At 45.4% G+C, this 24,702-nt stretch overlaps 1 protein-coding gene across 22 annotated transcripts; it reads right to left on the bottom strand.

Annotated features, from left to right (window-relative positions):
• Positions 1–52: 52 nt before the first annotated feature.
• Positions 53–18,623, bottom strand: Ldaf1 (lipid droplet assembly factor 1). 22 transcript variants are annotated; one of them, XM_087578701.1, is made up of 7 exons: positions 18,465–18,623; positions 18,050–18,092; positions 16,788–17,912; positions 16,118–16,317; positions 5,862–6,030; positions 5,243–5,381; positions 53–843 (listed from the first exon to the last, which is right to left on the bottom strand). In XM_087578701.1, the coding sequence occupies exons 4-7, from the start codon at positions 16,211–16,213 to the stop codon at positions 762–764; spliced, it is 486 nt and encodes a 161-aa protein (XP_087434827.1). In that variant the 5' UTR covers positions 16,214–16,317; positions 16,788–17,912; positions 18,050–18,092; positions 18,465–18,623; the 3' UTR covers positions 53–761.
• Positions 18,624–24,702: the final 6,079 nt, after the last annotated feature.

The raw sequence follows: 24,702 nt of genomic DNA, 5'->3' as shown, positions 1-24,702 counted from the left end.
AAATCTGCTTAATGCCTATTTTGACATATGGGAATAAGTAGGAGAAAAAACATAGCAAGAAGCAAATAAATATTTAATAAAATACCACAGTAAATGGAGTGGGAATCATCGCACAGGCTTTGGTTTGCTTTGTAGTCTACGGTGTGTGTTTGGTTTATTGATGTGTTAAGAAATGGCTTGACAGAGCAAGCTCTTTTCAACAATATTAACATATCAAGTGCAAATATGTTAAAGATCAGGGCATGCAACAGATGAGGCCTTGAGACTTTTCCTACAGGACTCCTGGCTGCAGGGTTAAGACAGCTTTTCAAGTTCTAAAAGGCTACGATTTCCAAATGCTGATGCTCTTCTGATAAACAGTGAGTAGAGCTGGCTCTCTTTGGATTATTATTTTAACCTCTTATTTCAAATGACTGGGAAAAACCTCTTCTTCATCTCTGCCCCACCCCAAAATGCAACTAAACTTCAAATACAATCTACTGTACCCAAAGATGGGCCCTGGAACCCAGAGGCTCTAAAGGTTAAACTTCTAGAAGCCCACCACTCTGCTAAAGTCAAGACTGCATACCAGGGAGCAGTGAGGGGTGGGTGGGGAGGCCACCTTGGCCACTGCAGAAGTTTGGACACAGTGAGTGCAGAAGCAGGGCTCCCATTCAGCACTCTCTTTGCACTATAGTCCTGAGAGGTGAGAGGAAGAGCTCCTCTAGATGCTTAGAAAGCAATCTTTGGTTCCATTTGCCTGTCATTCCTGGTCACACCCCTCAAAGGCCAAGCTTCTCAGACTCTGTGAACTTCATAGCCAGCTGAGAGTCGATGTTGGCATGTTGCTGTGTTGGTGGCCTGCTGGGTAAGTAAAAAGACAAAATGGTTAGCTCAGGAGTAACACTGAGAATGGCCCAGATCATGTGAAGTACTTTTGAGCAGTGTTTTCTGTGAGCTCCTGCCATAGAAGGTAAGAAAGCCAGGCTCTCTCTGAGCTGAAGTGGTACCTGACCAAGTTCTGCCTAATGATGTGTTTTGGGGGAGAACAAGGGATAGATCTTGAGAGAAGGAATTTCTTGTGCTCCCTTGCATGCTTGTGTGCTGTCTCACAGGTGTCCCCTCCCCCAACCCTGAACATAGGTTTCTACCTGGAGCTATAGCAGTTTTCTTATGGCCATGAGGAGGCAAACCCATGGGCTAAAGATGGCAGGGCAGAAAGGCTGAAGGCACTGGGTATACAGTGACACCACACAGTGGTTGTACCAGCCCTGGGCTATCTCCATCTCTTAAAACTCTATTTAAGTTAGTATCCACCTCAAGAGATTTTGTTTTTAATTAACTGCTATTAAGAAACATTCCTACCTGGTCACCAAAACAGTACATCTTTGTAAGCAAAGATATGAAGAAGCATTGGGGAGTCCCACAGACTCTGTAATCCTGGCTGCCTGGGAATCTAAGGCAGGAAGGAGATTGCTCTTCCAGGCTAGCCTGGACTACAGACTGAGTTCAAGGCCAGCCTGATCAATGTATCAAGCACTTGCCTAAAAATTTAATAGATAGCAATAATAATGATAATTTTAAAGACTGGAAGAATGCTTGCCTCAGATGCCTGAATTCTAAATTCTATCTGTAGTATTGGATTGAGTCAGGTGTGATGAAGCCAGGCCCACTCTAGCTATTTTGGGAGACCCAATGTGACATGGGGCAAATGAGTCGTGTGTTCCACAAAGATACAAGCTGCCCAGGCCTCTCACTTCTCCCTCCACTGGTCTGCAGGCTCTAAGAAGTCTCTCTAGATCCTTTGACATTAAAATTATCTAAAGAGAAGATCACAATGCTTATACACTATCTAGTATGTCTTCCTAAGTAAGGCCATCTTAAAATTTGCTTCCTTTTTCTAGAAGAAGAAAGAGGAGAAAGAGGAGGAGGAGGAGGAGGAGGAGGAAGAGGAGGAGGAGGAGGAGGAAGAGGAGGAGGAGAGGAAAAGGAGTTGTGTCATTTTTCATATTTTATGTTCAAACCCATTAAGTTATGGAATGAATTGCTAGCCCCTCTTTCTTCTCTTGTGCTTTGGGTCAATCAATGAGGGCCTATCTTTATCTTGAATAAAGATTTTCCTGGTACAGGAGTTCTCCAAGAGCACTTAATTTATCACAACTCTTCATTTTCAAGGCATAATGTCACAACCACACATGCTACATATATACACGTTGACTGTAATATTAAAAAAGTGAAAAAAAATCCCACATTCACTAAATGAAGCAAGTATCATTACAGAGTTCAGGTACACTATCAGAGAAAGGTCCACAGTCCTTTGCAGAAGGCTTTCCCTTCCCCAGCTGTGCTGAGGCTCAGGCACATGCACTGGTGGTACAGATGCAGGGTATAAGGGCCAGCATTGCTAATTCCATCAGAGCATAGAGTTAGGAGATGTATGACAGCCAGGGCTGGCATTGTGCACCTAACATTCTGGCACTTGGAGAGTAGGCTGAGGCAGGAAGAGTGAGAGGCTGGGGCTAGCCTAAACTATACCAACCCTGGCCATATAGCTGGGGGTGGGAAAAATAGAGAAAGTCAATGATAAAATATAAGGCAGTGTGACCTGGATAAATCCACTTTGTTTGTAAAATACAACCATTTTTCATTAATACATTTTTTATAGATGAGTAATATTCTTCCTTTTTAAGTGAACAGCCAATTCTGGAGTTGCTGTTATAATTTCAGTGGGACTATTATCAAAGTACTGAACCCATTTCCTGGATGCTTCAGTAGACTTTGAGAAAGTAAAGTGAGTCCAGAGAGGAAGTAGGGCATCTCTGCCCAAATGGGAACAGAGGGCCTGACGGGTCAGTTGGGAAGAGGAGAACCAGGTCAAGCCTCTCCACTGACAAACACCGTTCTGATTTTGCTTCTCTTTTCTTTTTAAATGCGTTCTCGTGTGTATATACATACATGTGTGTGAATGCCCATGTGTGTGTGTGTAGGTACACTTTCACATGTATCATCCTCAAGAACACTGTCTACCTCCCTTGAGACAGGTCTCCCATTGGCCTGGAACTCTCTGATTAGGCTGGGCTGGCTGGCCAGCAAGGCACAGCAATCTATGTCTCCCCAGTGCTGAGGTTGGGAGTGTATACTGTGTCTGGCATTTTTATGTTGGTTCTGGGACTCCTGACTCAGAACCTCTGGCTTGCAGCTTCCACCTGAGCACCTCATTGTGCTTCTAGGCCTGGAGTCTAATTAAAGCAGAGTTTCAGGCAGGGAGGGATTTTTTTTGCAAAGCACTGCCTTCCATATGCCAAATAGGGCACCGTGTGTCTTTTGAAACTGATAGGGATCAAAGCAACTTGTGAGAAGCTGGCTATGATTCCAGGGACTATCAGTTAAGCAATCTTCTGAGAACAAGCCCTGGGCAATTTAAGATCACAGATACTCAACATGTGGAAATGACAGTAAGATAACCTTTTTTGGGGAGAGAGAAAATGCTGGGAATCAAAGACACCTAGACAAGAGGTGAGAGAGTCTTTTGTTAAGAGGCTCAAGGGCTATCTATCCTGTAAGAAGACTGAAGCTCAGGGTACTAGTGGGGTTTTGGAGCATGGACTGGCAAGTCAATCAAGGCCAGAGGGGGCAAATTTGGCAAGCCATCTGTCTTTGTGGAGTCTGAATAAAGTTTTATTGCAACACAGCCAGACCTGTTTATTTGTTTAACATCTGCTCTCATGTTGCAGTAACAGAGCTGAGAGGCTAGCCATCACCTAAACGGCCTAGAATGTTTACTAGGTGTCCCTTCGCAGAGATTGTTGGCCTATGTTTTACAGTCACTTTATATTTTCGTTGAGAATATTACCATACCTAATGGATCTAGATTTAAGTCCCTTCTCAGCTATTCTCAGCTTTGGTACTTGGCTTTCCTTTATCTATCACAGAATGAGGCTCACCCTTAGAGTTACATGGAATGTGGCTGGAAAGTGCTCAGCACAGACTCTGGCACTAAGTAAATACTCAACAGGCCTGGGCCACAGCTATCAAACTAGTGGAAGCCTAGGTGAAGGACAAGGCAGACTCAGTACATGGGGACCTAAGAATCTACAATCTATACACAGCACAAAAATCAAGTATCGAAAAAGTGCAGACGCCAAACCCCGACACTACTGCTGAGGCCAAGAAGGGCTTGCTGACAGGAGTGTGGAATGGCTATTCCCTGAGAGGTTCTACCAGTACCTCACTAATATAGATGCAAATACAGCCAACCATTGGCCTGAGCCTGGGAGCCCCAATGGAAGAGCTAGGGGAAGGGCTGAAGGAGCTAAAGGGGATTGCAACCCCATAGGAAGAACAATATCAACTAACCAGATGCCCCAGAGCTCCCAGGGATTAAACCACCAACAAAGAGTACACATGGAGGGACCCATGGTTCCAGCTGCATATGATGGCCTTATCTGACATCCATGGGAAGGGAGGCCCTTGGTCCTGTGAAGATTTAATGCCCCAGTGAAGAGTGATGATGTGGGACTGGATGAGTGGGTGGAGGAGCACCCGCATAGAGGCAAAGGGGAGTGGGCATTGTGGAGGGGAAACCAGGAATGGGAATATCATTTGAAATGTAAATGAATAAAATGATGAATACGTTTTTTAAAAAGTGGCCTTTGAAAGTCCCTTGAGGAGCAGGGAGGAGCACATCACAAAAGATTGTCTCCCAGGCACTCCAGCGATACTAGGTTTCCCTCCAACATCTAAAAGGTCACTGCTCCCCCAGTCAAGACCCAGGCGCCACACTGTGTGTAGGGCTGGGGGAAGAAACTCCACATAGTAAACATGAGCCATTGTGCTGGGAAGATCACACTGGGATGAGCTGAGGAGACCAAGGTAAATTGTGAGGACAACAGCTTCCCAACTCCAAATCACCCTGCAAGGTAGGCGTGGCAACCTGATAGGTGAGCCTCTTCCCTGTTTACCTCCCTTCCAACCCTCCTAAACTTGGGCCCCATTTGGCCTTTGTAATTTAAATAGACACCCTCTTAGAAGAATTAGTAAGTGCCCAGGAAGCTACTCCAGCTCTATGGGTGATGGACTAGGGAGGGTAGCAGTAAGAAACTCTACTGTAAATGTGTAGCTGATATGCAATGTCTATGGGCAACTGTGAGGGACACCTGTTTCTTATAATTTGGCTTCTAGACGTCAAGTGGGATTATCTCTGGTTATCTGTGTGAATCCCCCAAATGACCAAGATTAAGTTGTTCCATTGACTTGTATTTACCTTGGAGAAAACCAGTAGCTCATGAGGCAGGAGACCACCACATAGGACATCATGGTTATCCCTGACAAGGCAAGCGATACGAAGCCCAGGCCACAGAGGATGCAGAGCAGTGAGAGACCACAAACAGAGATGACCAGGCCTAGGAGGAGAGTGTGGTTAAGATGTGCCTTCATCTGAAGCAGGCTGAGAATGGGAAGACCCAGCCCAGGTTATTTAAAATACTGACAGCTGACTCAGATATTTTGAAGTCAGCAGATTTCCCATAAAAAATTTACATTTCTGACATTTAAAATAGTTATATAGTTCAACACCTGAGTAGGCCTCAGTTTCTGGCATCAACTAGCTGGACCTCTCTTTGCCTCGTTCCCTACCGTTGATAAACTATATTACACTTGGGGGTCTCTCTGCTCATTTGGTTGCCAATTTAAGGCTCAGAAGGAATGAATTATGTCTCAGATTACAGTGGTAGTGAGGGATGCACACAAGAGCCTGTGTTTTAACCCCTCTGACAAGCTGCCTTGGCCCAGAAAGAGGAGCCTTTGATGAGAATGGCAGATGGTCAATAAATACTGTCCAGCTTATTGAGTTACTTCCCAGTTACCTTGGGTAGAGTGAGTACCTTCCAGTAATATGGCCCCCATAAGAGCACCCAGGGAGGTGAGCACCACGATGAGCAGGAAGAAACCAACAGGGATGGCTGACATGGTAACAAACATCAGCACGGTGAGAACCAGGAACGGATGCCTGTCCAGGAACCGGCCCACTGGGGACTTCATAAAGGCAACCACCTGTGGGCAATGGATGAGGAGCCAGGGTTAAGTGCTGGGTCCACATCTCAGGTTGAGTTGATCGGCCCCAGCTGTGGAAAGTACAGCCAGCATCAGAGGCCTCTGGCAAGTCAGAGGCCCATGGGCATCAGTACAAAATATCTCCTAAGACATGAGGAGCTTGCACCTGGCAGCATAAGAGGCAGCTGTGGAAAGGGTGGCAAATGTGAGGTTCACCCACAAGTCCTGTGGGTGAAAGAAAGGTACTACTCTCTTGCCTAACACACGGCCTCTCAGAAAGACACCCTCTTATGTGTGCAATGTATATACAATATGCCTACTGTTCCTCAGGTAAGATTTTCATGGCTGAGGTTACCAAGGAACAAAAGGATTAAGTCCTAGATGTTTAGCGTCACTCAAGTGCTTAATGGAGATGTAGAACATTAGACCCCACCTGGCATCTGTTGTGCCCAATCTCGTTTTCCACATGATTTGTGTGTATGGGGAAATTCAAGATGCAATGGACTAAATGCTTTATTTGGAGTCACCCAGTTTCCAAGCCTGGGTATTCAAAGCTAAGATCTTTGACTCCAGATGCTAAATGCCTGCAGTGGTTTGCCACCACATCAATGCTTTTATGGTACAAACTGGATGTTTTGGTGGGCCACACAGCCTGATGATGATGACCATGTGTTATTTTAATAAACAGGCTACCCTACTTTGAAGACTAAGGAATGGGAAAGCAAACTCCGTGGAGAAAGCTACCCAGCACACAGCGGATCTTAGGATCTTAGTCAACCCCCAGAGGATGAGCATCCCGCCCACTTTTCAGGACTCAAAGCTTTACTCTCCTCATTACTGGCATTGAGGCTCATTTCTTCAAAGATCCCATCATTCAAAAACCTTCCTCTAGAGAAGTAACCACCAATCCAGCTACAAAACCTGCAGTGTACAACCGTGATCTGTCTGCATGACACCTAGGTACAATAGTGGTACACATGCTGTGGCAGTAACCACTCTATGGCTGGATTAAGGCTCACTCCACAAGATGGAGCCCATGCTTGACCCTGCTCTCATGACCAAGAACCTAGACTAGATAGGCCACGGGCCTTGAGGAAAGCCAAATACTATTGTTCTGCTAAAGGAGCACAGCAATAAAATTACTTCTAACTACATTCTACTACACTCACAGATCAGTGCTTCACTCAGCTACCATGAGAGAAACATCCTCTTGCAGTAGACTGGAACTAATGCAAAGACCCACAGCTGAAACATGTACAGAGAATAAGAGATATTGGAATACTCAGTCTTAAATGGGATGTCTTAGCTAAGCTCCTCCTCCCAGGGTTCAGGGAGCTATGCAGAAGAGCTAAAAGCCAAAGGGGATGGGAGGCTCCAAGGAAACAGTGTCTTCCAGGCACAACAAGACTGATGCACACATGAACTCAGAGATGGGGAAGCATGCACAGGGCCTGCATGGGTTCAGGCTGGACAGCATCCCAACACTGAGAGGGGTAGGTGGGTGCCCTACCCCACAGCATGCACTGCGACAGCATGTGTACCACTATTGTACCTAGGTGTCATGCAGACAGATCACGGTTGTACACTGCAGGCTTTGTAGCTGGATTGGTGGTTACTTTTCTAGAGGAAGGTTTTTGGATGATGGGATCTTTGAAGAAATGAGCCTCAATGCCAGTAATGAGAGTAAAGCTTTGAGTCCTGAAAAGTGGGCGGGATGCTCATCCTCTTGGAGGAGGAGGAAGAAGAGAAAGAGGAAGAAGGAGAGGAAGAGGAGGAAAAGGAGGAAGAAGAGGAGGAAACCAGGATGAAATATATTGTATGATGAAAAGTTTTTTTAATAAGAAAAAACTGTTCGGAAAAAAGTGGAAGCTGAAGTGGAAGGGTGGGCTTCCTCCATCAAAAGTTGGTCTTTCCTGTGTCTTGCTCCTTAGGGCATTGGAGGCCAGTGGCTATTATTGAAAATGCCTCTTTTCCCCCAAAAGTTCCACCAAAGAACTACTAAGCCTGATAAACAACCTCAGCAAAGTGGCTGGGTATAAAATTAACTCTAACAAGTCAGTAGCCTTTCTCTACTTAAAGGATAAACAGGCTGAGAAAGAAATTAGGGAAATGACACCTTTTACAATAGTCCCAAATAATATAAAAAATACCTTGGTGTTACTCTAACCAAGCAAGTAAAAGATCTGTATGACAAGAACTTCAAGTCTCTGAAGGAAGAAATTGAAGAAGATCTCAGAAGATTGAAAGACCTCCCATGCTCATGGATTGGCAGGATTAATATAGTAAAAATGGCCACTTTGCCGAAAGCAATCTACAGATTCAATGCAATCCCCATCAAAATTAATCTCAATTCTTCATAGAGTTAGAAAGAGCAACTTTCAAATTCATTTGGAATAACAAAAAACCCAGGATAGCAAAAACTATCCTCAACAATAAAAGAACTTCTAGGGGAATCACCATCCCCGACCTCAAGCAGTATTACAGAGCAATAGTGATAAAAACTGTATGGTATTGGTACAGAGACAGACAGATAGACCAGTGGAATAGAATTGAAGACTCAGAAATGAACCCACACACCTATGGTCACTTAATCTTTGACAAAGAAGCTAGAACCATCCAGTGGAAAACAGATAGCACTTTCAACAAATGGTGCTGGTTCAACTGGAGGTCAGCATGTAGAAGAATGCAGATCAATCCATTCTTATCACCAGGTACAAAGCTTAAGTCCAAGTGGATCAAGGACCTCATCATAAAACCAGATACACTCAAACTAATAAAAGAAAAAGTGGGGAAGAACCTCCAATACACGGGCACTGGGGAAAATTTCCTGAATTTCTCAGCTGAGGAATATTGAGTGGCTGAGAAGTACCTAAAGAAATGTCCAACATCCTTAGTCATCAGGAAAATGCAAATCAAAAAATCCCTGAGATTCTACCTCACACCAATCAGAATGACTAAGACCAAAAACTCAGGTGACAACAGATGCTGGTGAGGATGTGGAGAAATAGGAACACTCCTCCAGTGTTGGTAGGATTGCAAACTGGTACAACCACTCTGGAAATCAATCTGGAGGTTCCTCAGGAAATTGGACATTGCACTACCTGAGGACCCAGGTATACCTCTCCTGGGCATATACCTAAATGATTCTCTAACATACAACAAGGACACATGCTCTACTATGTTCATAGCAGCCTTATTTATAATAGCCAGAAGCTGGAAAGAACCCAGATGCCCTTCAACAGAGGAATGGACACAGAAAATGTGGTACATCTACACAGTGGAGTAGTACTCAGCTATCAAACACAATGACTTCATGAAATTCATAGGCAAATGGAACTAGAAAATATCATCCTGAGTGAGGTAACCCAATGACAAAAAAACATACATGGTATGCATTCACTGATAAGTGGATATTAGCCCAAAAGCTCAAATTACCCAAGATAAAAATCCATAGGCCACATGAAGCTCAAGAGGAAGCACGACCAAAGTATGAATGCTTCAGTCCTTGAAACGGGGAACAAAAATATTCATAGGAGGGATAAGGAGACAAAGTTTGAAGCAGAGACTAAAGGAATGGACATTCAGAGACTGCCCCACCTAGGTATACAGCCCATTTATATATAGCCACCAAAACTAGATAATATTAATGAAGCCAAGAAATGCATGCTGACAGGAGCCTGATATAACTGTCTCCTGAGAGGCTCAGCCAGAGCGTGACAGATGGTTTGCTAGCACCAAACCATTGAACTGAGAATGGGTTCCCTGTTGGAGGAATTAGAGAAAGGATTGAAGGAGCTGAAGGGGCTTGCAACCCCATAAGAACAACAATACCAACCAAGCAGAGCTCCCAGGGACTAAACCACTAAACAAAGACTTCTCTGGATGCGGATGTAAAGGTCTTTCAGCCCTCTGGATTCATGAACCCAAGTAAAACTCTTTCCTCAGTAAGTTGCTTTGATCATGGTGTCTTATCATAGCAATAGAAAAGTAACTACAACAAAACTGTTTAACCCAGGAATTGCTTTCTCTGAGAGAGAATGGTCATGGTCAGGTCACAATGTAGGGGAAAGAGATGGTTCATCCACATCTAACACTTATACCCATTAAACACACATTCCAGGTAAGCCTGTCCCAATAGGCTTCTGTCTGCCAAGTGCAAAGCCAAAGTAAGCATGGCCAAGAAGGCTTGCTACCTGCAGCAGGTGAGGAGAGCACAGGAGCCATTTCCAAACCAAGACTTTCTTCAAACAAAGGAAGCATGGGGTTTTTAGTCAGAGAGCCTACACATATCCATATAGGGCTAAGTGTGGAGAGCTTTGGGGACACTTGTAGAAACTTGGCAGGAATTTGACGTTGGGCCAGGACATGGAAGTAAGTCAGGCAAGAATCTGATTTTGGGCTAGGATCAGGAAATAGGCTCAGATTAAGAATATTTACATTTGGGCTAGTGGGTCCAGCCAAGGCGTGTGTGGCGTTCCTTTTGTCTCTGTCATCCTGATAAGCCCCATAGAAACGTTGTTTATGGGACTTTGTTCACTGCCTTGTTTGCTCCCTGACTATTCGTGTTTATTGCCTTGTCTGTTTCTTGACCTAGAACTGATCTCATTATTTTGCATGTACTTAAAATGGTATAAAAGCAGAGTGTGAAAAAATAAACCTGCCTCGGCCTTGTAACTGGTTGGGGTCGTGCTAGTGTTGTCTAATTGTCTTTTTTCTTTTTAATCTTCTATCTGTCCTGTTGACTGACTGAGCTGGCTTGAGCTGGCTTGGTCAGGTAAGCACACTCCAGAGGCATGCTCAGTTCAAGTCAGAAACACCAGACAGTCATAAACTCCTCTGGGCATGCCTCCTGTGTGTGTGTGTGTGTGTGTGTGTGTGTGTGTGTGTGTGTGTGTGTGTGTGCTCATTTGAGTGCCATGTGTGGGCAACACATTTGAAGTCAAAAGATAACCTCAGTTGTTGTTCTGCCAGCAGCACTAGCCAAGTTTATTCTGAAACAAAGTCTATCACTGGCTTGGGACTTACCAAGTAGGCCAGGGGGGGCCCAGGGATCCATCCACCAGTCTCCGCCTCCTGACGCTCACAAGTATAAACTATCACTCCTGGATTCTTTTACAATGAAGGTTCTGAGAACACAACTCAAGTCCTCAAGCACTTGTCCTGCCAACCACCTCCTCAGCCTCATTTTCTTCTGAAGTTTTAACTGAAGAAGAGCAAAGGCTACTTTGAAAGTGTGTTGTACAGGGCTTTTCCCCTAAAGGTGCCTGCCTGACTTAGCAGCTAACACTTCACAGATCTTCATGTGTTTTCCCTACAAAAGTTTTGGGGCAGATAATGAGGAGGAGCTGAACAATACCCAAGTCCAAAGGCTTTGGTCATCACTTGCCACTTTCCTGGCAGCAGGAGGACAGGAGGTGAGAGGGCTCAACATGCAGTGGCATGCCCTGCAATGCTCATTGGCTAACCTGGAGGAAGAGATGGGCCTCCTACCCATAATTTACAGACGTGGGCTGCACTAAACAACCCAGGATGCCTGACTGAGAGTAAAGAGTACCATCATTAGCCAGACTCAGTGAAGAGCCTTCTCAAATGGCATCCCAGATAATTCCCCCAGCAGCCCAAGGCCTGGTGTTGCTCATCCTAGATAAGAGGAGCTAGAGGCCAACTGAATGAATGTGGCCAAGGTCAGACAAGACTGATTTATTTATAAATGTTCTCTGGTATGAGAGTTTGGATAGTCGGGTCCACATGGTCAGGATTTGTGATAGGATGGTCCCACCTGAGGTTGTTCACAGCCAGGAAAACTGCAGTGAGAATGTTAGACAATTGACTGACTGTGGTCAGGGGACAGAGACAGTAGTAAGGGCCATTGCACAAGTACTAACAAATAGGAGGCATTATGCAATGATAGCCTCCCCCAGAGAGGCTCGGGATACCTGCTGGCAAGTGATCCAGGTATGGGGCACAGATGCTCAGGGAGGTGGATTCTAAAATGTTCCCCATGTCAGGAAAGCTCTAACAGAAGAAAATCATCTGTCACAGATAATTTGTTGGAGGAGATGTCAATCCTCGTCACCTGCCCACTTGTGACCTGTCTGTCTTCCTCTCCCTAGAAACTGCTCCCTCCCTGGGCAGGAGGACATAAGCCAGGTGTGTTGCAAATGAAATCAAAGATCCCAGACCTACAGCCAGCCACCTCCACAGCCTCGGAGGAGCATAAACCAAACTCTTATTTCTGTGAAGAGGAAACTGAAACTCCTAGTTCTTCACTAGGTGTTAAAGAAGAGGTGAGAACAGGAGAGTTCCAGGCTGGACAACCACGTTTGCCCACATGAATGGGAAACCATGGAGAGTGGGTTGCAGAATCTGGTCATGAAGCAAATAGAGAGCTAAGGTGAGAAGCTACACAGCCCAAGGAAGAGGGCACGCAGAGTCACTTCTGGCCCCCGTCACCAGCCTGAGCCTGGTTCATTCTAGACTCGAGCCAGTCCTGCTTTACTTCTCCCATGATTCCTGAGGAAGTCTTAAATTCTCCTAAAGTCGTGGAAGGTCCTACCTGTTTGCTTGCTTAAAACTATTTTGAGCAGGTTCCCGTCTCTTCAATTTTAGAAGTAAGACAAGACCTGGCCACACACTACAGACAGGATGGTCAACTTCACTCCCATTCTATCTGGATCCTTATGTAGTCTCATCTGAAGTTCAAAGAACTCATTAAACTGTGAGGGAAAAGCACAAATTACATGGGGGAAGGAAACTATCTACATTTCCCAGAGACAAGGGGTGGCTATACAAATTATGGTATGTCAATCTGAAAATTATGGTGTCAATCTGATGTGGCACATGCAAAAGCATCTCCTGAAGACGCATATCCTGAAGCCAGGGCCCCCTCCCCGACCCCAGCTGTTGTGCTGTTCTTGGTGGTTGTGAAAACTGTAGGGGACTCCAGCCTAGCAGGAGGAAAAGGGTCATGGGGACATGCCCCTTGGGCTACATTTTACATTATATATTCCTCTAGCAATCTCTATGTCTCTCTCTCTCTCTCTCTCTCTCTCTCTCTCTCTCTCTCTCTCTCTCTCTCAGACATACAGTCTGTCTATCCCCACCCCACTCCCATGCTTCCTGGCTGGCTACCATGATGTGAGCTAATTACTCTGTTCTATCCTGCCCTCGGCACCAGGATGGTCTAAACCCATGAGCCAAAAATAAATGCCTCCTCCCTCCTTATGCTGCTCCTCTGGTATTCATTTGTGAAAGCCACAGAAAGTCTGACAGATGCATGTCTATAGGGGCTTTGCTTTCCTTCCTCCTCCCAAATCATTTTATCTGTTTGCTGGACGGATGGCTCAGTGGTTAAGAGCACGTACTGCTCGTGAGGAGGATTTGAGTTTGGTTTGTGGAACCCACATAGGGCAGCTGGCAGTTGCCTGCATTGCCACTTCCAGAGACCCAGAGCCTTCTTCTGGCATCCCCAGGCACTGTACACATGGTGCACACACACGCCTTCAGGCACATACCATTCAGCACATACATACACACCACATAAGTATTTTTTAAATTACAATTGACCTACCTTAATATACTATAAATCTGTAGGAGAAATAATTCCATCTCAAGACTACCTAAGAACATCTGGCCCATAGAGAACTGACCATTTCCCTGCCTTTCTGGGAGTCGGGTGGCCCAAATCTACTCCACTGCATAAAGCTGAGTTATTGAAAGGAAAAAATAAAGTTCATCTGCTTTGAAATGCCTACCTCAGAAGGTAGGTATAAGCATTAACTAAGACATGCTAAATGCCTGGTACAGGGCTGGGATTTAGTAAGGCCTCTATCAGGTTAATAAATACACAGTCAGTTCTTATCATCTGCGAACACCATGTCTCAAGATTTTTCTACTCACTTAAATTTATCTCTAACCTAAAATCAGTCCTTTGAGCATCTTTGATGTCGAGATTGAGTTATCTGACAAGAACATTCCCAGCTTGTTATGTGTGAACCTGAAACTCGGAGGCCCCATCTTGGACAACTGTACTACCTCCCCACAACCTCACGCTTGGTCTCACCCTTTAGCACATGAGCCTTTCTAGGATACGGAAGAGCCAAACTACAGCACAGTGGCCTACTTAACACCACAAAGTTTACATTGTTGACTTCTGGTTGGCAATCCCACTATTTAAAATATGCATCACCGCCACCACCACAGCCACCACACCACCACCAGCAGCAGCAGCAGTATCTTTTTGTTACCGTTCCTTATGAAGAAAATGCATGCATGTTTGTCCAAGACATGAATTAGCCTCCTACTAGCCCTATGTTCAATGTCAACAATCAATAGCAAATATTAGTGAATCTTTCCAGAAATACACATAAAGTAAGGACATGCAATGATCTGTTTACAAAACCCTGTGATTTAGAAGCTTGCAGGACCTCAGTGCCTAACTTCCAATCCAGTGTCAACGACGATCACCCACAAGTCATGAGAATGAACTATAAATGCGCAAAGGTCATGAGGACCTTCCTTACTGAGTGAAGGCATCAAAGAGTCTCAACCAACTAACTAGAAAGCTGCTTGTCCGCCTTAAAAATAGCCTCAAATCGGCAGTATGCCAACTGCATTCTGACGCAAGTCCAAAGAAGACCTCCGTGAAGCATATGGTTTTAGATGGTAAAGTGTGTGTTTTATAGAAGCTGGTAAGACTGTGCTGTCCGATAGGGAAAGAAAATCACAAAACAGTTCCCATCACTTTAGATGCACACATACTTTTATGCGCACATGGCATAGACGTCTAGAAGATAGACAACAAAATGGTGATATTATTGGCTAACTAGTGCTGCTTACTTTTTAAACACTCTTCTTGTGAATATGCACGTACTATGTAAGTGCATGCATGTGCTTTCAGATATGTGAGTGTGTATATGCAATGGTGCACGAGTGGAGGTTGGAGGACAACCTCAGGTGTTGCCCCTGGCCTTCCTCTGCCTGGTTCTCTGGAACAGGGTCCCCATGGGTGGTGGTGGTTGTTGTTTTGACACTGAATAAGACAGGATGGCTAGCCACAAGCTTCCCATGATTCTGCTCTCTTCCACCTCCCATTTTGCCTTAGGAACACTGAGATTATAGAGATGTGCCCCGACGCACATCTTTGGGTGGATGCTGGGAATTCTGACTTGTGTTCTCATGAGGGCCAGACAAGAGCTTCACCAGTTGAACCATCTTCCCAGCCCTAGCATGCTGTTCAAATGCTGAAAGGCATACGGAAAACAATAAAGATACATACGCAAAGAAATAAAGAGTATCTCAAATCCCACCCAACTGATTGGTTGACTGAACACCAAAAACCTGGCAAATTTGCATGACAATAATCCTGTGAGGGTAAATGACAGTCCAGATTTCAGAGTTAGTACAAAAAGGAATGTGGAATATTTTCTTCTCCATTAATATTTATAATGATGACATGCTGAAATGATATAATTTTTGATATATTAACTAAGATATATTCTTTAAATTAATCCATTGCTTTTTTTGTAGTTAGGGTTGGGTACCAGAAAATGTCAGTGCACATGTGGCTCAAGTATCATTTCTGCTGGATGATGGATTTCTAGTGGAACACAAAACTCAGATCTTAAACTAGGCACTGGCTTCTTTGCTTAGGGGAACAGAAGAGCCAAACATTTCAAAGAAGGATAGTGTCTGCTGTATACACCAAGAATGGCTTCTTTAGATCCAGCCAAAAATGGCAGTTACCACAAGGGGTCACTCTATAACCAAATTCTGCATTATATGGGATTTAGCTAGTGTTTTGTGATTCTCCGACTTCCAGGAATCTTCTCTAATTTGGAGGTGCCTTAAAAATAATGTTTCTTCCCGCCTGCCTGCTGTCCTATTGCCCTGCATGTCAATATGCTGGCTGATGCTCTAGCAGTCACAGTGATCGTGGATAAGCCGGTCAGGACTCAGACATAGCAGGGTGCCAGCAGAAAGATTCCTGACTTACTTGTAAATTCCTTTTGAGAAAGAACCAATGTCCAGTCTTGTTCAGACCAGTGTTATTCCGGGTTTCCCATTATGTATGGCATTGGGCACTGACCTTTGAGTTATTCTGGAAAGACTCTAACAGCAAACCCAGCTTCCTCTGCAGCTCCTGTAAGTCTCTGGAGACACTCGGGGGCTCTTCCTCGGCCATCTTGAAATGTTCGTCAGTCTCACTCTACAGTAGACCCTCTACCAGGAACTGCATTACTGTAGCACGTAGCCCAATCTCTCATGTCACCCCAGCTCTTGCTATCACTGAAGGAAACAAACGGACAAAAAATTCTTGAATTTTCAGCAATCTCCAAGGAGCTTGTGCCATCCCTAATACATCAATGGCAGGCATGTAAATGGACATAATTTGACAATATTTATCAAAAATTTCAGCTGTACGCACTTTGATCCAGCAATTTATTTTTCAGGAATGTAAATAAGATAAATAGATGTGTGAAAAACATACCCAAAGGATGTATATCATATTCCTGATTATAAAATGACTAGTAAGATGTCAGGAAAAAAACTAAATTCATTTATCATTAACACTTCAGTCTCTCTCTCTCTCTCTCTCTCTCTCTCTCTCTCACACACACACACACACACACACACACACACACACACACACACTGTAGAAAAAGAGCTAGAAAGAGTAATCTCCAAGAACTTATGCCAAACAAGAAAACTGAATGTACTATTCAGAACTCACCACCCCACCCCTTCTCCCTACGCACCCTACCGTAACTCCAGGCTTTCTTTGCTCCTACAGCAGGGACCTGAGGTACTTTCTCTTCTTTCTTTGGCTCCTAAGAACCTTGCACAATGCCATACTTTATTTATGTGTGGTAAGGCCTTCACAGACCTGTCCCCAAGGCCTTGGCACAATTATTTTCTGTGACTCAACAGCAGCCTGGAATTTATAAGACAGTCTCTTTCTCACACTGTTTCTGCATTTTTCATTATGACAATGTATCAAATTAAATATGCTTTTAACCCTGGTTGGGTTTTCAAATAAAAATATTATTCTTATTAATGTATTATTCTTAGTTTATGTCTCCTAGAACATATGTCTGGGTTGGAAAAAAAATAGGATCTCCTTGCAGCTAGCCTTATATACGTTATAGACCTGTGCTCAGTAGATTCCGTCACAGTGCCCAAAATAACTGGATATACCACTTGCCTATTTGGTATTACATGAGGAAACACACCTTACCAGTGTCTACACCACAGAGTCTAGTAAGCAAACCTTCATGACACCAGCTAAAGAGTCTCTCCCCTTGGTCAGGAGAGAATCAACGCCTGCATCATTATTTATGTTGTTAAAGCAGCAGCTGGCGCTAAGATTGAATATAGGATGGCCTCAGGCTTCAGTTTACCTAATCTCATTTCCACAGTGGGCTACAACAAATCAAACTACACCCTTACAACTCTTCTTTGGCCTGGGAAACGCCACTGAACCGGTCTGGAGAGCCTGCTGAAAGCAAGGGTAGGAAGAATGCGGAGGAGGACCGCAGTCAACAATTTCCTGACCATTTACTCCTTCTAGGGTCCTCTGCAGACTCTGAGCAGCACCACAGGGAAGGTGGGACTGCACCACCCCAACCAGCCTAGGGGGAGAGTAGGTGCCCCGCCTACTCTCAGTTTTAGGGGGCCTAGTCAAGTTCTCTGAGATCGCGCCCCGCCCCTTTTAAGGTTCCAAATAAAGCTTTGGCTTCCGAGTCTCGCATCTTGCAAACAAACCGCCATCGCGAACGTTCCAGCTGCCAGTCGGGTCGAATCCCCAGATGGGGGCAGGGCCTTCGGGGCTCCTGGGAATTTATTCTGGTCCCCATTTCCGATGAGGGTTGAGGCTTTCAATTCTAAGGCCAGGGATCCACAGAGAAAGAAACCGGTGTGAAGTGGATGGGTCTGATCACGACTATGGGGCACAGAAACTAAGAGATCGGAACTCAGGGCAATTGGGGATCTTGTCACTAATCACTTGGGGCAAACCCACCTTTGACACCTGTAGCTCCCTCCTGCTGTGGCGCATGGCACCCCTGTTGGAGAAGGTGAGGATGCTCAGACCAGACTCCACTTCTTCCCACTCAAGAGGAAAGGTAGGGCCTCTCCGGTGGGTTGGCATTGGTGGCTCCTCCCCATCCCGTCCCCTCCCCAATCTAGCTGCCAGTGTGTAAGCATGGAGATGGCTGGAAATGGTGGATGAGATCTCCCTGCGAGCTCCTAGCCGCGCCCAGCAACTCAAGGAGACAGACAAAGTTCATCACCAACCCATAGGCGGATGGCAACAGGCTGAGGAAGCTAGTGCATTCTCCCGCGACCGCCCCTGCACTCCCCCGCTTCCTAGGCCAAGCTTGGAGGGTTCAGCCAGCCGGGGTCCTCTACTTCACACCCCAGCTTTGCTCTCTCACCTGGTGCTGGCTGCCGCAATACCCCGCCCCGTAGCCACCGAGGGCGCAAAGCGAAGTGGAAGGAAGAAAAGAGGCACAGGCCTGACTTGGGGAAGGAACCGGACCCGCACCACCTCACCAACAAGCGCTCTTCCTCTACCGAAGCCCCGCCCTTCTGTCACGCCCCTCGCCGAGGCTCCGCCCCTCGCCTCTTCTCGCGGAGGACCAACCCTGGCCCTCGTCCCAGGCTCAAGTCCCCGCCTTTCCCAGCCTGGCCAGGAAGAGTAGTGTATCCAGACGTCTAGCTGCTCGGCTTGACACCTTTGCTAGGCAGCCCGCTTCTTCCTACACACTCTAGGAACAACCCCCACAAACTTTTAGGCTCTAGTGGATGACTAATGAGTAAATGACTGTCTGGAGACAGTCTCTTCCTACACCGGTGGCTTGGAGTGAAAGTTCTGGGGCCACATTTTAGGAGGATTGGCAACTAGAGGTGGGATTATAGTGGCAGAACTAGTTCTGGATTCACCCCTAGAGTTCAAGTCACACCAGTCAATCAGTTAGGTAGCTCCTGTACTGGAAGGTTCTAGCCATTATGCAGGCGCAAATGTTGGCAGCCAGAGAATCTTAGAGAGGGATTATCTCCATTTTACGGATTTAAAAACAAAAACAAAGAGCTAGAAACAAATCCTCTTCTCAAGGACGGTTGGTAGAGAAACCCATGTTTCCCGGTTTCAAATGTAGGCCTGAGGAACCCCGTTAGTTACTCAATATTAATACTACTGGCATTTGAGATGGGACGAAGTCTGCTTCTGAGATGTCTTGTGAGCACACTGGGGTGCTTAGTGGCATTCCTGGTCTCTACCCATGAAATAAAAAAATACAGTAACAGACCCTCCCAGCTGCAATAACTTAAAATGCTTCCAAGGGGTTGGGGATGGGGTGCGATCATCAACCATCAGGTAGGCAGAAGCACTGCTGATGAACTTACAGCAGAAAACTATGGGCTGGGCCTCTGGAGTCCCCATCTCAGTGCCCAAGCCTAGGTGTCACTGTGTAATGTTGCTGAACCACACAGTGCTCTGAGCCACATCTTTTTCACCCATTAAATGAGGAGAAGGGCAAGCCCAGGTACTCGTCTGCTGCTAAACAGGTCTCAGGCTCTTTTCACCCAAAGTCCTGGAGTGACCCACCTCTCTCCCAGAGCCCTGTACCAATAGCATCCTGGAGATGGGTAAACTCTTGGGTAAAAAGAGAAATCACAGGGTTTTACTGAGGACAACGAAAAAGATGCCTTTAAAGGACTGAGTACCTATCAGGCACGTAATAGGAACTCAAAAATATTACACGGGAGGAGAGAGAAGACTAGGAAGGCAGCTTAGAGGTTAAGAGTCCTGCTTGCTCATTTTCAGCAAATGGTGCTGGTTCAACTGGAGGGCAACATGTAGAAGAATGCAGATCGATCCATGCTTATCACCCTGTACAAAGCTTAAGTCCAAGTGGATCAAGGACCTCCACATCAAACCAGACACACTCAAACTAATAGAAGAAAAACTAGGGAAGCATCTGGAACACATGGGCACTGGAAAAAATTTCCTGAACAAAACACCAATGGCTTATGCTCTAAGATCAAGAATTGACAAATGGGATCTCATAAAACTGCAAAGCTTCTGTAAGGCAAAGGACACTGTGGTTAGGACAAAACGGCAACCAACAGATTGGGAAAAGATCTTTACCAATCCTACAACGGATAGAGGCCTTATATCCAAAATATACAAAGAACTCAAGAAGTTAGACCGCAGGGAAACAAATAACCCTATTAAAAAATGGGGTTCAGAGCTAAACAAAGAATTCACAGCTGAGGAATGCCGAATGGCTGAGAAACACCTAAAGAAATGTTCAACATCTTTAGTCATAAGGGAAATGCAAATCAAAACAACCCTGAGATTTCACCTCACACCAGTGAGAATGGCTAAGATCAAAAACTCAGGTGACAGCAGATGCTGGCGAGGATGTGGAGAAAGAGGAACACTCCTCCATTGTTGGTGGGATTGCAGACTGGTAAAACCATTCTGGAAATCAGTCTGGAGGTTCCTCAGAAAATTGGACATTGAACTGCCTGAGGATCCAGCCATACCTCTCTTGGGCATATACCCAAAAGATGCCTCAACATATAAAAGAGACACGTGCTCCACTATGTTCATCGCAGCCTTATTTATAATAGCCAGAAACTGGAAAGAACCCAGATGCCCTTCAACAGAGGAATGGATACAGAAAATGTGGTATATCTACACAATGGAATATTACTCAGCTATCAAAAACAACGAGTTTATGAAATTCGTAGGCAAATGGTTGGAACTGGAAAATATCATCCTGAGTGAGCTAACCCAATCACAGAAAGACATACATGGTATGCACTCATTGATAAGTGGCTATTAGCCCAAATGCTTGAATTACCCTAGATCCCTAGAACAAAGGAAACTCAAGACGGATGATCAAAATGTGAATGCTTCACTCCTTCTTTAAATGAGGAAAAAGAATACCCTTGGCAGGGAAGGGAGAGGCAAAGATTAAAACAGAGACTGAAGGAACACCCATTCAGAGCCTGCCCCACAGGTGGCCCATACATATACAGCCACCCAATTAGACAAGATGGATGAAGCAAAGAAGGGCAGACCGACAGGAGCCGGATGTTGATCTCTCCTGAGAGACACAGCCAGAATACAGCAAATACAGAGGCGAATGCCAGCAGCAAACCACTGAACTGAGAATAGGTCCCCCGTTGAAGGAATCAGAGAAAGAACTGGAAGAGCTTGAAGGTGCTCGAGACCCCAAAAGTACAACAATGTCAAGCAACCAGAGCTTCCAGGGACTAAGCCACTACCTAAAGACTATACATGGACTGACCCTGGACTCTGTCCCCATAGGTAGCAATGAATATCCTAGTAAGAGCACCAGTGGAAGGGGAAGCCCTGGGTCCTGCTAAGACTGAACCCCCAGTGAACTAGACTATGCGGGGAGGGTGGCAATGGGGGGAGGTTTGGGAGGGGAACACCCATAAGGAAGGGGAGGGGGGAGGGTGATGTTTGTCCGGAAACCGGGAAAGGGAATAACACTTGAAATGTATATAAGAAATACTCAAGTTAATAAAAAAAAATAAAAAATAAAAAAAAGAAAGTACAGAAAAAAAAAGATATTCTATAGTAAAAAAAAAAAAAAAAAAAAAGAGTCCTGCTTGCTCTGCCAGAAGACCCAGGTTCACAAAGCAGGTCATAATCATTAACTCCAATCCCGGAGAATCTGGCGCCCTCATCTGGCCCCAATGGGTACTGCATACATGTGTTGGAATGTGTATGAGTGGACAAAACACATACACATTAAGTAAATAGATAAATGATGGATGGATGGATGGATGGATGGATGGATGGATGGATGGATGGATGGATGGATGGATGGATGGATGGATGGGTGGATGAATGCTTTACAGATACATTCCTCATGGTTGGGGAATAGTGGTAGGGTGTTTTCCTGGCATATTCTCGATCCAATCCCTATCACTGGGGAAATTGATGTTACTTCAGGCACCTTAGGTTCCAAGAAATAAGCTGATAAAGAAATGAGCTTGGAGATGACTGACGGGGTTGGTAAGAAGTTTAAGGGACTTCACTCCAACTCCACTTACATCAGAAAGGGGAAATGAAGCACCCAGGGGGTCATGGGTAGACAAGGGTGTGTCCCTTAAGTTTTTAGTTTCAGGCACTCTTGTCTGGCTTTACCCACTTTCTGTAGCTGCTGTATGACACATTCCTCACGGGGGTGGGGGTGCGGGAGGGGTAAGGAGGATGTGTTTGTTTTTCTTAGAGCATCAGCAGGAACCTTGCTTTGGAAAAAAAAAAATCGAGGCTTCTCTGGAATTTCAGCTTAAGGGCGCCATCTAGGGGCAGCTTTTTGAATCCTCTAATCCTCTCCCTCCCCTCCCCCTCCCTTGCCTCCTCCCCCTTCCCCCCACCTCAGCGTCTTTGTTGGTGGTCCGTAGGTTGTGCTTCTCCCGAGTGTCACTGCCTCTGCTTGTGTTTCTCATCTGGGAGTCTAGCATCTCTGTAGCACCAAGAACTCGACTCTCGAAGAACACTCAAAGGATTGATAAAATACCCATGTGAAGCTCCTCGTAGGCCTTTCCACAGCTTCTTACAGCAGTGGACTGAATATTTTTATCCCTTCATCCCCTGATGTGATGGTATTAGGTAGTGGGGTGGGGGCCTTTGCGAGATCATTAGTCAAGAAGATGAAGCCCTTATGAATAAGATAATGCTTTATGAGGGGGAGGGGAGGGGAGGGGAGGGGAGGAGAACTTTCTTACCTCTTCCTACTAGGGTACTAGGACAGAGCACAATAAAAAGCTGGCAGTCTGGACCCCCTGCTGCAATTTCACCATGCTGGCACCCAGACTTCAGACTTCCAGCTTTTTGAACTCTAAGAAATATTTCTTGTTGGTTTTCTTTTTTAATAAGCCATTCATCCTCTGGTACTTTGTTATAGTAGCCCCAATGGGCCTAACATACTTGTTCTTGTTAAGCAATCTTTCACCCCTCTGAGATCTATCCTGAGCACTTGGCTATGAAAAATAAGAAATGGGGTGTGTGTGTGCGGGGGGGGGGGGGGGTCTTCAGCAATGCATTCACCTTAACTGTTAATAGTCAGAGCCGGAACATGGCCTAAATCCAGCTGACCTCTCCTCTAACGTGAGCAGGAACACCAGCAGATCACATCTTTCAGTAAACAGAAGGTCTTCTTGTTTTAATGTCTTTGAACACAGCTAGTTTTTAAAGCATGTTACATTTCAAACAAGAACCTATCTCCTTACCCAGGAGCCTATGGGCTTGTTAGCACCATGCTGGTCTCTTTCTACGCTTCACATGGATGCAAGTCTGTGTGACTCACTGATGCACAGGGCTGATCTTATACACTTTATGTATGTACTGAGCAGCCAAGCTGGCCTCCTGTGTGCCAGGCAAGTCTTCTACATGTGAGCCACATCCCAGATCCTCTATATACTTTATGGTAAGAAATATTAGTGTAAGGAATGAGGAAGGTCAGATTTGAAGTATAGAGAGCAGAACCCTGAGCATAAAGTGGGAAAAACTTGAGTTGTTTGGTGTTTTTTAAAGGGGCTGAAAACATTGATGCCCTGGGCAGTTGCTCTGTGGAAAGAACAGTAATAAAAAGCTTCATATTTTATCCACTCGAATAGAGAAAAGCCAAGGTTGGAGAACTATGTATCTCTGTTTTGCTTTCCTCCTGCATTGAATTAAGGGAAAACTCGATGGAGAGACAGACACGCACCACAGCATCCTGAGAGTTTAACAAGTGTGATGGTTTGCATATGCTTGGCCCAGGGAGTGTTAGAAGGTGTGCCCTCGTTGGCTGACTGAAGTGTGTCACTGTGGGGGAGAGCTTGGAGACCCTCCTCCTAGCTGCCTGGCTTCTTTCCGGTGAAGATGTAGAACTCAGCTCCTCCTGCACCATGCGGGCCTGAAGGTTGCAACGCTGCCATGCTCTTGCCTTGATGATAATGCACTGAACTTCTGAACCTGTAAGTCAGCCCCAGTTAAATGTTGTCCTTACACTGGTCATGGTGTCTGCTCACAGCAATAAGACCCTAAGACATAAATCTAACTTGGTTTCAAGAGAATTTTGAAAGCGGCAGTGTAATAAGCACTTTGGATGCTGGTGCAGTGGTGAATCTTGGGTAGGTGTGTATAAGAGTCTACATGCTTGGATGCCTGTGACTATTATATTGGTGCTAGCCACAACATCCATAAAGAGCCTGTGGCATTGAGTGACAGAATTGTCCCATCGGACCCGGATAGAGAAAGTTCTCAAGACATAAGACTACAGTGGCAAAAGTGGGGAAGTTCTCTTAAAACCAAGTTTACCCATCATGCACTGGGCTGGTCTCCAATATTACACACACTGAGCATGGTGGTTCACACTTGTAACCTCAACAGTGAAGAAGTAGAAGCAAATGATCAGCAGTACAAAGTTATCTTCAGACCCTGTCTCGAAATGTGTGTGTGTGTGTGTGTGTGTGTATGTGTGGTCTGTGGTGTGTGTGTGGTCTGTGTGGTGTGTGTGTGGTCTCTCTGTGTGTGTGGTCTGTGTGTGTGTGGTCTGTGTGGTCTGTGTGTGTGTGTGTGGTCTGTGTGTGTGTGTGTGTGTGTGGTATGTGTGTGTGTGTGTGGTGTGTGTGTGTGTATGG

This window comes from Rattus norvegicus, chromosome 1 (genome assembly GCF_021556685.1).
Source record: "Rattus norvegicus strain SHRSP/BbbUtx chromosome 1, alternate assembly SHRSP_T2T, whole genome shotgun sequence".
Classification (NCBI taxonomy): Eukaryota; Metazoa; Chordata; class Mammalia; order Rodentia; family Muridae; genus Rattus; species Rattus norvegicus.
The sequence above is the reverse complement of the archived record's forward strand: the minus strand, read 5'-3'. Positions and strand labels throughout refer to the sequence as shown.